The sequence below is a fragment of the Lycorma delicatula genome, chromosome 9 (genome assembly GCF_047948215.1).
Source record: "Lycorma delicatula isolate Av1 chromosome 9, ASM4794821v1, whole genome shotgun sequence".
In the NCBI taxonomy this organism is placed as follows: Eukaryota; Metazoa; Arthropoda; class Insecta; order Hemiptera; family Fulgoridae; genus Lycorma; species Lycorma delicatula.
The window spans coordinates 9804436-9819428 of record NC_134463.1 but is presented as its reverse complement, the minus strand read 5'-3'; the positions used below and the strand labels follow the sequence as shown (position 1 = coordinate 9819428).

Sequence of the window (14993 nt, the reverse complement as noted above, 5' to 3'; positions counted from 1 at the left end):
GCGCTACCTCACTTTAAAAAAAGAATCATCAGCTTTCAATGATTAGGTCCACAGATATCAATCACTGCAACAGTTTGAAGCCTGTGGTCACTTATTTGCGAACACTCGAGAGCCTTGAAGCATACAATGAATGCTGTGCTATGCTACTAGTGCAAACTTGATCATGCGGTCAGTTCACTGTTTCTTGGACAATTTCACAAAAGAAAATTTGAAATACACATCAAATTAATGTAAATGTCAGCCCTTAATGTAAATTAAACTTTGAGATATGAATTCTGTAATAAAAAGCACATTATGGCAAATATTTCTAACTACTAAACCTATTAAAGTGTTTCAAAGCTTAGATTAAAAGTAAAAAAAGTGCTTTCAGATGTGTTTGGGTTTGGTTTCATTTGAATATATGCATTTTTCACAGAGATATTGTATTTTAGAATACTGAAAAATTTTGTAGACATTAATAAAGGATAAAAAATGAGCTGAAAAATAATGTTTTTGATAAGACAAAGTTACATTTTGTCTCTTCCTTCAATTTAGCGCATGTAGACCCAGAAATTCCTCTTTGCTCAAAAATTATGGTTATTTTGAGTTTATTTTGCAGTAACAAATTAACTTACAGCATCCAGCCCAGGGATACTTTTCGCACAATTTTTTTTCGCTATTTTTACCAAAATTTAAAGTGTTTTGAAAAAAAGAAAGCTACTGGTTGTCAAATGTCAGGTTTATTTTTTCGTATTTTGCACATGACCTAATTACGAAATTGTTATCTACGTCTCAGTTTATAAGTTAAGCAATTACCTAAAACTTTTTACTATGATATCTTTTCTAAAGTGATTTCTGGCCAAGCTATACACAATTTTCACATATCACTCAGGTCATTTTTTCAATTTTCCCCCCTTTTCAACTACTTCCAAAGCTTGATTCATGTTACTTTTTTGTTAGAAATGTTAGTTTTAATCGATTACATTATCATGCTGAGTTACAGAGTGGTACAATTTTTTACAAAAAATCTCCTGTTTTGTCTAATGCTCCTGGCCCATTAAGGAAAAGATCACATAGATCTCAGATGAGCTAGAAATTAATTATTTTTGTTACTGAATTTCATTCATTGATGGGTGCTGAAAATATTGTGGGGCATCTAAATTTCTAATATTTCTGGGGCATCTTAAATTTATTCCAGGTAATATAGATTTGATTTTATCTATGTTCTGCATAATTTTAAGAAAATTGAACAAGAAGCTAAGGTTCTTTCTCTCTCAACTTTATAGTTACATTCACCCAATATTCGTGAAGCGTTCTGATTGTAGTTGCTTTGCAAAACACTTATAAGAGGAATGAGGGAGGGCATCAGTGGGTCAGTCACCATAACAGAATTGTCTTTGCTTTTTTTTGGAACACACCAGGTTAACAAATAAGTTTTTTACTTTTGATGATTTCACAATATATCTATAACTGTGTTGTCACATTCTCATTCATTGAATTTCTCTTGAAATTGGTATTGCTGCCCAAATCATAAACAGCTTACTAATGATGAATGTGATATTCTTTGGATTCTTTTTATTTTTGTTGGTATTTATATTTGTTATTAAATCTCTAACAGCAGACAGAATGAATTCAGAATAACATTCTTGACTCCGTGACCGCTAGGTAAGGTTTTATAGTGTAATATTTTGAATGAGACAACATCATTTTCATGCCAAACTATTTGCATATTAAAAGAACTAGTATTTTCTTCTTTTTATAAGTCACCTGCACAACAAAAATTGATATCAGCTAAATGCAGCATTGCTTTTGCTGAAGCTGTTGGCTATTGTTTTGTTTTGATATTATTTTTTACTTCTTATATAGGTTTCAGAAACTCTGTAACTACGTAATTACAGCAGTAAATAAAAAACTGTACTGAAAAAACCTAAGGATTAGTATTTTTTCATAAATTGTTTATTAAAACTACAAAACGAGATTATATTCAAATTAATATCAAAGACAACTTATGTGGTATTAAAAATAGAAACAGGTAAAAGCAAATATGTTGGGAAATTTTGTTGAAACTGGCATATAAGATGTATTCATACACTATGAATAACAGATTGTTTATACTCATGAATAAATGATACAATTTTGGGAACCAAATCAGGTTGTTAAATTAAGAAAAAAGATCCTGTAAACATGTGAATCTAAATTTTCATATTTTTCTGTTATTCATTGTTTGATGATAAAGCTGAGATTCATACCTCAAGGATAGATTGAAAGTCTATTAAAATTTGGTATACTTGTTTATTCTAACATTTTTTGTGAAATAAATCATGTTTAAAATATTAGTTGTCAGCCATTTAAATGATTTAATCATTAATCTATAACTATTATTCCAAACAATTTTTTTTTTTTAAAGTAAAAGTGAAACATTTTAATCTTAAAAAATACCTCTTTTAAATGTGCTCAAAGAGCCATGTTATGGAAATCATTCTACCCTATCAACACCAACTTCCACAGTAGGAAAATAAAATTATTAAAAAACAAAAAACCTAACTACAAATTGTACATATCTACCTAGAATAATTATGAAGACCTGAAAAAAATAGTTAACCAAGTTATTTTTTCTTTTCTTACTGGCATTTTTTAGGATACAACAAATTAAGCAGCGATATGAAATTTAATATTACTTCAACATTTTATGTTGTAGTCAGGTGCCTGTGTAGGCTGTATGAGATGGTGACTTTAATGGCCTCCACTTTGTTAAGACTAGCAACCTGACAAAATGTAGAAGTAATAATATAACATTACTGACTAACTTACCTAGCATACAATTTCACAATAGGTGATCTTGGTGATTGTGGGTGTGAAACTGACAGACTTGATTGCATCAGAGTGTTATGTCACCAAAAAGTTAGGGGAATTAACTTCTGACAGAGTTCGGGGAATTGAAAAACGTGGTAATGCTTTATGGCTGGCCAGATGAGATGAGACAGAAGGCAGATGTTATACGCAAGGTCTCTTTCCTGGTTGTTAGTTTGCCAGGGCGCCTCTTGGTTCAACCAAATAAGTACATGATGCAATATCTTTCTGGGTTTAGGGTGCCGCCTGGGCTTTCCCACGGTTCTTTTGATTGTTTTGTAGTTCCTAAGTTTTTATTGTTGGTTTGTTTTATTGTAGATGCGTGTTAAACTCACTTTTTTACCCTGAGATAGGCGTGGAATTCAGTTCCTTTCCTTACTTTGTTTACTTATTCTTGCTTAAGACTAATGCAAGATGTGTTTTGTTGTTTTTTTTAGGGATAGTAGTACACCAACAGAATGTCACATGTGGCATTCCCATCAGTGGCATCATGACTGAAGCAAGAACAAGGCTGAGAGATGTCTTTTGCCAAGGTTTTGAAGATTACCTCTGGTAAAGGCCATATGGTCTAGGTACAGAAAGAGTGGCATGGTGACTGCAACTGTCACATGGTGGGTGTCTTTCCCTATGGGTTAGGATGTATCCTGAAAAATGCCTGTATAAAAAGAAAGAGAAACTTGTTTAACTATTCTTTGTTCATTTTTCATAAGTACTCTATGTAGATATGTAAAATTAGTAGTTGGGTTTTTGTTATTGCCATGTCTTTATCACTCTATACATTAGTCATCTAGATACAATACTGCTGGTATAAGTTACTTTATAGTAACAGTAGGTTTAAACCCTCTTACAGTTACTTGATGAATGCTAAATGAATTTTGTAGCATGTGAAAAATGCCATGCCTTATCAGGATTCAAACAGGGATCTCCAGATAAAAAGCCGAGACACTACCTCTACATCATGGAGATCAACAAATAATAATAATTCAGTACGGTAAATGCAGAATGAATAATTACACTAGTGAGAAAGACAGCTTGAATAATCTCAAAATGTCAGTACAGGAAAAATGAAATAAAAATAGTGATCAGAATTGCTGCTACATTATTTTAATTAAATTTAATATTTGACTAGAGATATTGCATAGATAGTAAGTTACAGTATAATGATAATTGGTAGAGGTATCATGTACACCTTCTGACTTGTCATTCTCCATCATTAACAGCGATGCAATGCAATGCATAATATTAACACACAATGCACTAGCCATATTGCATTCCTGCTTCCTTTTGCTGAGCACATTTTTAACTTATATCTAGCTAGAGAACGATGAATTTAAAAAAAAAATCACAAAAGGTAAAAAGTGTTTCCTTTTTATAATTTTATTGAATACCATTGTTAAAATTTGAAAATAGCATAATTTTTTTATTTTATTCTCTAGATAAGACAACTTAAGATTGACATTAGAAAATGTAATTTTATGTAGATCTGAAAATATATTTTATTTGCAATTATGGCAAAAGAAAGAAGGATCGAGAGATTAACTGACGAATCCGCTGTACCAAAGAGTAATCATAATCATTCCATGGGTAAATATATTTATGACTAGAGGTTATTAATTTACATTATTAAATCTTTTTTTTTGTAAAATTCATTTTGAACAAGTAAATGCCAAATAACCATTTCTCATCCAAAATGATTAGGACCTCCCAAATTTATTTAACATGAATTAACATAAAAAATGTTAAAATTTAGAGAAAAATCCTATCACTACTTACTGGGCACGACCTATGAAAATATATAAAATAATTAAATTGTATTAGATGACAGTGGCAGTTGGATTTATCAATACAAAATAAATAAAATGTAAGATGTATGCACAAATATTTTATTTATAAATATTACATCAATTAAAAATACAAACTAAACATAGAGAATACTTACAAATAGATGGTATCCATTAAATTTTGATAATTTTTTAAATCATTTTTCCTAGAAAAAGTTAAAACAAAACCATTCTTCCTTTTCAGTTAACAATTCCAATTTGGATAAAATTGTGTAAAGGTTAAATAGAAAAGTGTTATGATATAGAATAGAAATTATTAAAATTTTAAATAGTGGATGAATATAATTAATGGTGACTCAACTAGGAAAATGTTATCCTGGAAGATGTCACAAGCCTCTCTCAGCAGTCATGTGTTGAAAATATATCAATATTATAAATAGTAATAATTCCAGTACTAAAATCTAATATTAGATTTTAGATCTATGTTAAAAAATAGCAACAAATTTTAATACTGATTTCCATAATTAAAAAAAAAAAAACAATATACAATTTCTTAATTTATATCATTGTTTAATTGGTTAAAATTACAATTTAATCAGTAAATTATATAAAATATACAATCAGATTTTTTATCCTGTCAGGATTATTTTTCATCTTTTTATGATATATTAAAAATATTAACTTTTTAAATTTAATCCAGTCCTTCTTTCTTTTCCTTGATGGCTTCCTGTAAAACAAAAATTAATCAAATTTTAGTCACATATTAGTAACATTAAATTAAATTGTTCCAGAAAAGTGGCCACCCACCTGGCTACCTTCACAGACTCAACTTTCTGAGCAAGCCAAGAAAAAAGTCTTATACAAAGAATAAACTAATATTTTAATGTAATTAATGTGAAAATTACTTTTCTGCTTTTAAACCAATATAGAGGTAAAAGTCCTTTATGATATACACACACATTTATATACATACATATATATATATACATATATATATATATATATATATATGTGTGTGTGTGTGTGTGTGTGTATACATACACACACACAATTGTTGAATATTTTTATTGTTTACTAAAATATATTTTTAAAAAATCATTTTTTTAAATGCCCCCACAAAAAGAAATGTAGTGAGGTCATGTCTGGGCTTCTTGGTGATCAGCCCTCCTCTTCCAATCTACCTGTTTTGAAACCAAAATTGCAGTATGGTGACAATTGCAGTAATGCAGTGCAGCACCATCTAGCCATTGAAAATTAATCCTTTTTCTTCTTCAATATCGTCAATCTGTAGAAAGAGCATATTGCAGAAAATAACCCCATTAATTGGACTTTCTATAAAAAAGGACTGGCCCACAATACAGTCATTCATTAACCTGTACCAAACATTGACTTTGGGAGAGTCACATTGATGTTCCATAATTTCATGCAATGGCTCTGATCTCCAAATCCTGCAATTATGTCAATTTACTGACCCACTAATGTTGAATATTGCCTCTTCTAAAAACATGACATTTTTCAAATAGTCCTCATTTTCATAAATGTTAAGCATTAAGCTGTCGAAACTGCAAACTTTTCACTTTGGGTTTGATTTCATGTAAAATTTTATCTCATACACCCACAGTCTAATACTTATGCACCACATTGTACATTGTAGATTTAGGTATGTTTCCAATTCTTAATTGCACCTTGCTAATGACTTTTTTGGGCTACAGATACAAGAAGCTCAGATCCATTCCACATTCTGTTCAGATACGGACAGCCTGCCTGTGACTTCGTCTTCAAAACAGTGCCTCTTTTCTTAAATTAATTAACCACTAGAGTATTGTTTTATTCGTAGGCAAAGCACCTACTATATTCACATTAATAATTACGTTGAACTGTGATAACCGATCTTATTTTGATTCAACAAATCAAACACTGATCTTTGTGCTGAAATGACACAGTGAGCTGGCAACCAGATAGGCAGTGCAGGTCACACAGTGGTGCCAGCCATGATGAATATTTGTGATGAAAAATTTAATAATAAACATAAATATAAAAGTCAGATCCATTACAATTTTTGGAACCAAGGAGTTCTTTTATAAGCACCCCTTATTAAACAGCAATCACCATCCAAAGCATATTACAAGACTTTTTCATTACATTTAAAAAAGAACAATCATTAATACAACATATTAAAAAAAAAAAAAAAACTTTTAATAAAATAATTCTTTTAAATACTTTCCATAACATTAAGAATAATTAGAAGGAAGATAAATATGTAAAGTTTACAATACCTTAAAACGCTCTTCAAATAAAGATAATTCAGCTAAGAGATCAGTAATTGAATTCATCAAAGCATCATGTGGTGAATGGTCAGCAGTTGTCTGAATTCTAAGTACAAATTTATGTTCTAAAGGATGAGGTAATTTATAACCAGCAAATAGCACATTAGGATCTTTTAACAACTGACTGAAAAAAAATGGATAAGATGAAAAATATAAATACTAGGCATTATGATTGGTTAATATATGATAAGTATGTGTTAAAAATATTATGATTAATTAAATTTAACATTTCTTTGTTATCTCATGCTAAATTAGTAAAATCAGACAATTATTTTAAAAATGAACCTAATCCAATTAAGTATTTATTAGAATGACTTGAAAAGTTTTGCCTCCACAGTAATATTCTTGGTCAAATATGTCTTGATAAAACTGGTTCTATGTAGTTGTATCATACTTTCCATCATCAGATTTGAAGGAGAGAACACAATGCTTTCATTTCTTGCTCAGTGCACTTTCAGAAGGCACAGTGTAGACATTCAGATCAAACAGTATCCTGTAATTGAATTTCTAATCATGGAAAAAGAAAAAGCTCACATTGGAGAACTGATCTTCAAAAACCATATTACTTCAAATAAAAAGAAACTGCCGTTAAATTTACAATTTCTAAAGAGAGTGGATCACTTAAATTTCTTGAGTGTTTCACAGATTTGTGCCAGATGAATACTGCTCAAGCTTCTGATAACATGAAAACTGAAATAGTTAAGATCTCTCAAGAACTTCTGAAATGATTTGAAGAAAAATATGAGTTAAAGACAAAGGTCCGCAATCTTGCCTTAAAAAACAAAAGGCAGTCCATGGAATTCTACCATAAGGAAATCAACTCAACAAAAAGGAAAACTAAACTCAGGCTTCTGCTGAGATCAATTTTGACTGTTATTAGGAATTCTAAAATTTGTCATTTCAGATTTTTAATAGATTAATAAACTCTGAATGTTTAAAACTCTTACTACATAAAGAGAAGAATTCTCTTGCTTTATTCTTCTCTTTTAAGAAAAGAATGGAATAATATCAAACACTGCTTAACACATGAACAACACGCATCATACAAGAGATGCAATTTGACCCCCAGATTTTCAGTACTGCAGCATACATCATATAGCCCAAACCTGGCTACTAGTGATAATCTGTTTCAAAATTATAGAAACACTTGAAGGCCAGCACTTTAGCTGTAATGTAGAGATAAATTCTGCAGTGAGGAAATTGTTTTAAAACCAAATTGGACAAAAAATCTCTGTTTGTGGAACTTTAAAAATGAAATTTTTGTATAATGTACCCTCCAATTACTATGAATCTATTTTGAAAGGTGTGGGCTACTTTTTTTAATTGAATTTTAGGCTGAAAAATTAGCAAGTGATGATTAACACAAAGCATTCTACTGCCTTTCTGGGATTTAAAACTGAACCACAAATCTAATTCATGTTGAATAGTTAACTAGTCTTATTTCATTATTAGAAAATAATAGTAAAGTGAGGTCAGTTTTGGTACATACAAAAAATATTTTATGGCATAAAATTTACTGGACATTGCCCAGAAGTGCAAGCAGAATCAATAATAATCGTTATATTCATAAGAAAGTCCTAATTCTTTTATGTTATATTATTTGCTACTATTAAACTGACATTTACTTTTAATAAACTTCAGTGAATATAAAACAAATTCTAACTAACCATACTTACTTTCTGATCATATTTCCAAGGGTGTGGTCCTCTTTATTTATGGTAAATATAGCAGCATTTGGTACTTTTGTATCAAGTTCTTTTATAATCCTAAAAAAAAACGTACATCAAATGATAAAAATTTTAGCAATGTAAAAAATATTTAGATACACATATTCATGAACTGTAACTTTCTTTGGGGGTTTAAATATTGCTATTTTAAGAACTCAGGTAGCAAGATGAGCGCTTAATTAACCCACATTAATTCCAATTAATTCTGTGCTGATTTATCAAATTAGTGATAAGATTTCTAAATCCTACAAAATGATTTGGTGTTTACAGAAATTTATTGTATTTGTGATCGTTACATCCGTAACAGAAATTAATAAATAGATAAAATCTACTCATACTGATAATTTAAATTATAAATGAAAATTTAATTCAACAGATAGGAATAATGAAAACAGCTTTTAATAGCTTCTAACCAACAATAATTAACTATTTCCCAAATTTAATGTTTATCTTAAATTTTCTTACAATCTAATAAATTTAATTAAGCACCAGGGGAAAAAATACCTCAAAAACTTACTTTTTTTCGCCCTCAAAAAGCAAAAATGATTCAAATGTTGGAGGTGCATTCATCGTATTATATTTTCAAAGTATAATACACTAGAAATCACAAAAGTTAACCTAAAATCAAAACAATCGTTACAATTCGAAGGATTTCGTCAGACACTAATTCCGTTCTGAACAAGGTCCTACGCTCCCAGCTGTATTTTATTATACCAACTTAACATATAAAGTATCTATTCTTAAAAGAACACACGACCCAGCGTTGCTCAGGATTACAATTTCTTCATAGGCCCATCCACTTCCTTTTTACAAAAATTGTCGCTAACTTTCCACAACAAACATAAATTTCCTTTCTGTGCTGATTTATCAAATTAGTTATAAGATTTCATAAATTGTATTCTTTTTTAATTCAGCTTTAAAATTTGGCCTGTTTACAAATATAGTTTGTAAACAGGTTTAAAATATAAACAGTTTGTAAATATATAGTTTATATATTATTAGACCTACAATAATATAGTTTGAATGAAAACGCGAGGAGTTTGAAGAAATAACTGAATTTTAAACTGTTAAACAATATACAGAACAATGATTAATACAACTGTACATTTTACAGCTTGAATCTGACAGAATTAGATTATTCTCATCAGATTGTTATTATGAGAATTATTATCCTGAGATTCTTCGAATCTGAGGCTGATAATTTTACTAAACACTAAAATCTGAATTTACTCACTATCAAGAAACTAAGTTTTATACCTCGCATTTGGATCTTAATTTTTGCGTTGTTACGTTCAAACTGAAGCAACTGATATCTCACCTTTTACATTAGTAAAAAGCTTTCGAATCTTTTCTATTACAGGAAAGCTCCAGAATTTTCTACAAAAATTTCATTTTATTGTAGAAGTTCCAATAAAAAAATGATCTATAATGTTGCAGAATGATTTAGAAGGGTCCAAAATCTTGCAGAAATTTTAGGAAGTTATACAAGTTTACAAAATGTAATAGTGTTCTCACCCTTGGCCCCTCCACAGTGGTTAAGGTAGAAATGTCTAACATCTACATTATTTTTGCTCAGTTAATAAGTAATAATGTTAATAAAAGTGCTTCCTCTACTTTAAGTCAATTATGGGCATTCAGCATATCTATTCACTGTTACGAAGTTCCAGATTTCAGACATTTATTTGTATATATATGAATAAATCTGCTGAATGTCTATATATATATATATATATATAATAATAATAATAATACGTATATTACTAAACCATTATATATTATTTATTTACTTTGCTTGAGAGTTAAGTAACAGTAAAACTTATTTAAATGAATAACTCGTCACAGAATCATAATATAATGTTAATGTAGAAGTTAGTAAGTAATTATTCCAAGTTTGGTTGAAATTGGTTCTGTGGTTTAGTAGAAGGTGTATGTGGAAGATACACATACAAACCCACATAAATGCATACCACTTTTATTAATAAGATCAATAAAGTCATTCGGCTTAAGTCGTTCAGAATCGTATTCTTTAATATGTACCTAAAATATAAGCATAGAGCAGAAAATTCGACCAATTAAAAAAAATGCACAGAGTACACCAGCCCCTGTTGAATAATATAAAAATAAATGTTGAATATCCGTGTATATTTATCTTTCTGTTTTATTTTTTGCGCTTCATTTTTAAGCGTATAAATGAATGACATACGTAAGAGTGGCATGTAAACTAAAACTGATTGAAAATTCATGACAGTAACCAATACGAAAAGAAAACTGAATTCAGTTACAAAACATGCGATGAAGCATTTAGGACCCTCAAAGTGTGATGGGAGGGCGCGCTGTACAGGGGGGGAGGGTGCATGAGGTGTATACTCGGACCCTGAGTAGGATAGGAACGGGTTGGGTAGCCTCCTTGGTGAGGGGCTTTCTGGTATTCCAGAAGGGACTGTCGGTTTGCCTCCAAGGGGGACCCAGATGGACGGACATAAGGAAGAGTCCGAAGACAGGGGAGTGTTTCTACGCCACGACACACGGGTGCGATCGAAGTTACGTCTTCCAGGCGGTTACTGGTCGCCGTTGTGTTTAAAAAGGGGGGAAAAGTTACAAAATATGCAGTACTTAAGAAAAAATCCATCGGGTTGATCTAGTGGTGAACGCGTCTTCCCAAATCAGCAGATTTGGAAGTCGAGAGTTTCAGCGTTCAAGTACTAGTAAAGTCAGTTATTTTTACACGGATTTGAATACTAGTTCGTGGATACCGGTGTTCTTTGGTGGTTGGGTTTCAATTAACCACACATCTCAGGAATAGTCGAACTGAGACTGTACAAGACTACACTCATAGATATCATCCTCATTCTTCCTCTGAAGTATTATCTGAACGGTAATTACCGGAGGCTAAATAGGAAAAAGAAAGACAGTACTTAGGGAAAGAAAACTGCAAACAAAATGAAGTTTATTTAAAATACCATGTTTATGTGCAATCTCTGTAGCGGAGTGGTAGCGTCTAAGCCTTTTATCTGGAAGTTCTGCGTTTGAGTTCCTTTCAGTCATTTTTTTCAGACAGTACAAAACAATTAATTTTCCTGTATCACTGATCGGCAACTGTTGTAGATTGCCAACAAGAAATATAATATAGAAGAATTAATTGCTATTGAGCTTTCTCTCCTTGAAGTCATAGGAATTTTGCATATCTACCAGTGATATCTTCTACTCACTATTCCGAAGGACCAAATTTCAAACATTTATTTGTATTTTACATAAATGAATAGATGTACTAAATGTCCATAATATGTATATTATTAAACCATTATATATTTACTATGCTTGTGAGTTAAGTAGCAGTGAAACTTTTTAAATGAATAATTTGTCAAAAATTGTTAAAAAAATGGGGAAAAAGTTACAATATATGCAGTACTTAGTAAAAAACCCATCGGGTTGATCTAGTGGTGAACGCGTAGAAAATTAAGTACGCTTGTACTTAATTTTATACTTATAGTTCTCTTCTTTCTCGGGAGAGTTTACACAAGCGCTACTGTTTCTTGACTGTTTTGTAAACGAATTTCGCTGTGTTTATTATATTGTAATTTAATGAGTATATCTCACTATTAAACGTAATAGCTGTCCTGAAAATCGGTCTTATCCCGTAGACTTACCAGGTCTATTTTTTAAATGGTAATTCAATATTTTGATAAAACTCTTACTGGGATGGCAGAGCAGGATAGTTCTCAGCACACGATTGTAAGTGATTTAAGTGATTTATTTATTTATTTTTATTGCAAGTCAGAGTCATCCTAAAAACCATCATTTCTGTTCCCTTCCGATTTTCCGGATTTTCTGTTTTTATTTGCTAAACTTTCGAGCAGTCGGGAAAACTGATCAGTTGAGGTTAACTAACCTTTGCCGGTTCGTGTTATTTTAGGGGTTGCTTTCGTGGTTTAAATAGGTTTCATTATATTATTAACTGATTAGTGCGAGTGTTAGTAATGTTTCTTTTAGTGTGAGATTTATGTTATAATGCATTTTACTTTAAGAGAAATAAATAAATTTTACAAAAGTTTGTTTGATTTTTTTAAAATAAAATTGTGTGGTACATTTTAAATAGCAGTTTTAATGGAACTGTTAACGTTTTATTAAATTTTCTTGTTAATTATTACAAAATTTAAATATGCCAAGAAATAAAATGTAATTATTTGGAAAAAAGTATTCATTGTTTTTCGCAGATTTATACATTTATATTAGTAGGTAAATTACTTATCAGGGTTAGAAAACTATGCTTTAGCAGTTCAAAAACTAATTCATTTTTTTGAGTAATTACCTAACTTTAAATGTGGGTAAAACTGTTAAAATTTGTTTCCCAAATAGACCTTTTATTATATTTATACATTTTCTGTTTATGACAAAAGTAGTATTTCTGATACCTATAGTACATAATAAAATTTCTGGATATGATAAAAGTTAGATGAGATACATTTTTGTGGGATGACTGAACTAATCTTCTTTACAATAACATCAAACTCTGTTCTTTCACATTGAAACATCTTTAATCAGCTGCTAAGCCTATCATCATTGTTAAGTATTTATATTATACCTTTATGTATTCCTGTCTAACATATTACATTTTGATTTAATTTTTCAAGATAAAAAAAAATGAATTGCTTGCTCTTTGGTTTACATAGTTAGAAAGATATGTATCTTATAAAAGATTTATGTAGACAAATTTTTAGTAAATTGAAAATGTAATTCTTTTTAAGTGTGAAAAGATTGTTTCTCTAAGAAAGGACCTTAACAGAGTTTTTTCTGTTAATAAATTATCCAACAATATAAGAAGTATTTTAATCAGTTAATCAAAAATTCCCTTTAGAAGCAGTAATTGATGTTCCTTCTGCTAAAGTATTGTACTCTTAATGAGTTATTAAATATCTACCACTTAGATTAGCCTGACGTTTTTGCTTAACTTTAATTTGTACTTATTCATTCACAAATATTTACAGATTATTTTAAAATTATTATTTTATTGGCTACTGATATTATTTATTATATTTGAATATTTTCTGACCTTCATGGCAGAGTGGTAGTGCCAAATTAATATTTAAGATTAATTAGACAAGGTTAGCAAGCATTAGGATGTTTGCTAATATTGTACAAAGTTCAGAAACTTATTTAATTTCATTTTTACAGTGAAATCACATTAATGTTTTATTACAATCTGTCATAAATGAAATAAGTCGATTCAAATTTTAATGAAGTATTAAAAATCAATAAGAAACATCAGATTAAAATTATATGAAAAAGAAAAAACATAAACGTAAGAGTATTGACACAAATTAAAAATATTACCCTCACTGCTAAGGGAATGTGTAATTTTTTGATTTTTCATTGTAAATTTTTTTATAAGTCAAAAACTACAATAAGGTGACACTTTTTTGTATATTTACAATCAGCATGATGAAAACAACAACATATGCCAAGATTATTGACTTTTGAATATACATCATCCTTCTAAATAATTACCATAATATCATAAATTTGGTTATAGGAAAAAATATTTTTATCCAGATTTTGAATTGTGATAATTTATCACAAAATAGCTGTTAGAAAGTAGTGTTGACTATGTATCTACTGATTACTGATAGTTTTATTGAGCCTAAATAAGCTTAGTTTTACTAAGCTTGTAGTGGTTACATTTAGGTATTCTTTGAACAATCATCTGGTTCTTTTAGTATGATTTATTGTTTAAAATTTATTTAAAATTTTTTATTTAAGCAGTTTACCTGTGACAGCCATTCTTATTATGGTGCACACACCTATTTTTGTGATTGTAAGGGTTTATGGAAAAATTCATAACTAAACAACTATTGGTCCTGGAAGGATGAAACAAGCAATTTAATCATATTTTCTCAAGGTAAAAGATTGGTCCAGCGGTTTATTTACCTATCTCTCTTCTTTCTATTAGAAAATTACTACTAAAGTTGGACATGAAAAACTGTGAAATTTCACTTTTGGTAATTTTTTTTAAGAGGCAACGATGACAAACATAGTTTGAATTATAATTTTATATGTAGGTATGTTAGTATTATACTTACCCCTAAATTTTTTGAAAACTATTTTTTTTTTTTAAATTCAAATATTGGTTTCAAATAACTCTTATGGGGCTGGTGACAAAAATCTCTATTTACACAACTTGCAGTGCTTTTGTACATGTTTATAGCAAATAAAAAAGTTTCTTGTGTATTGTACTAATAAAAAAGTTATCTCTCAAAAATCATGAAAAACCTGTTAAAAGCAATACCATTTTGACTCACTAAATAAGTGCTCTGAGGGGGTTTTCTTGTCTT

The 14993-nt window shown here is 29.8% G+C and overlaps 2 protein-coding genes across 3 annotated transcripts in view; one reads left to right on the top strand and one right to left on the bottom strand.

Moving 5' to 3' along the window:
* Positions 1–4691: 4691 nt before the first annotated feature.
* Polr2J (DNA-directed RNA polymerase II subunit RPB11) lies at positions 4692–9472 on the bottom strand. Its single transcript, XM_075375464.1, has 4 exons — positions 9182–9472; positions 8614–8703; positions 6887–7061; positions 4692–5337 (listed from the first exon to the last, which is right to left on the bottom strand). Exons 1-4 carry the CDS (start codon positions 9232–9234, stop codon positions 5302–5304), a joined length of 354 nt encoding a protein of 117 aa, XP_075231579.1. The 5' UTR covers positions 9235–9472; the 3' UTR covers positions 4692–5301.
* Positions 9473–12175: 2703 nt separating this feature from the next.
* The window catches only part of LOC142330226 (nuclear pore complex protein Nup85-like), a 42509-nt gene continuing 39691 nt past the window's right edge, over positions 12176–14993 (top strand). For both annotated transcript variants that reach the window (XM_075375378.1, XM_075375379.1), the window contains exon 1: positions 12176–12396. In XM_075375378.1, the coding sequence (XP_075231493.1) occupies positions 12328–12396 (69 nt within the window). In that variant the 5' untranslated portion in view covers positions 12176–12327. The remainder of the gene's footprint in view (positions 12397–14993) is intronic.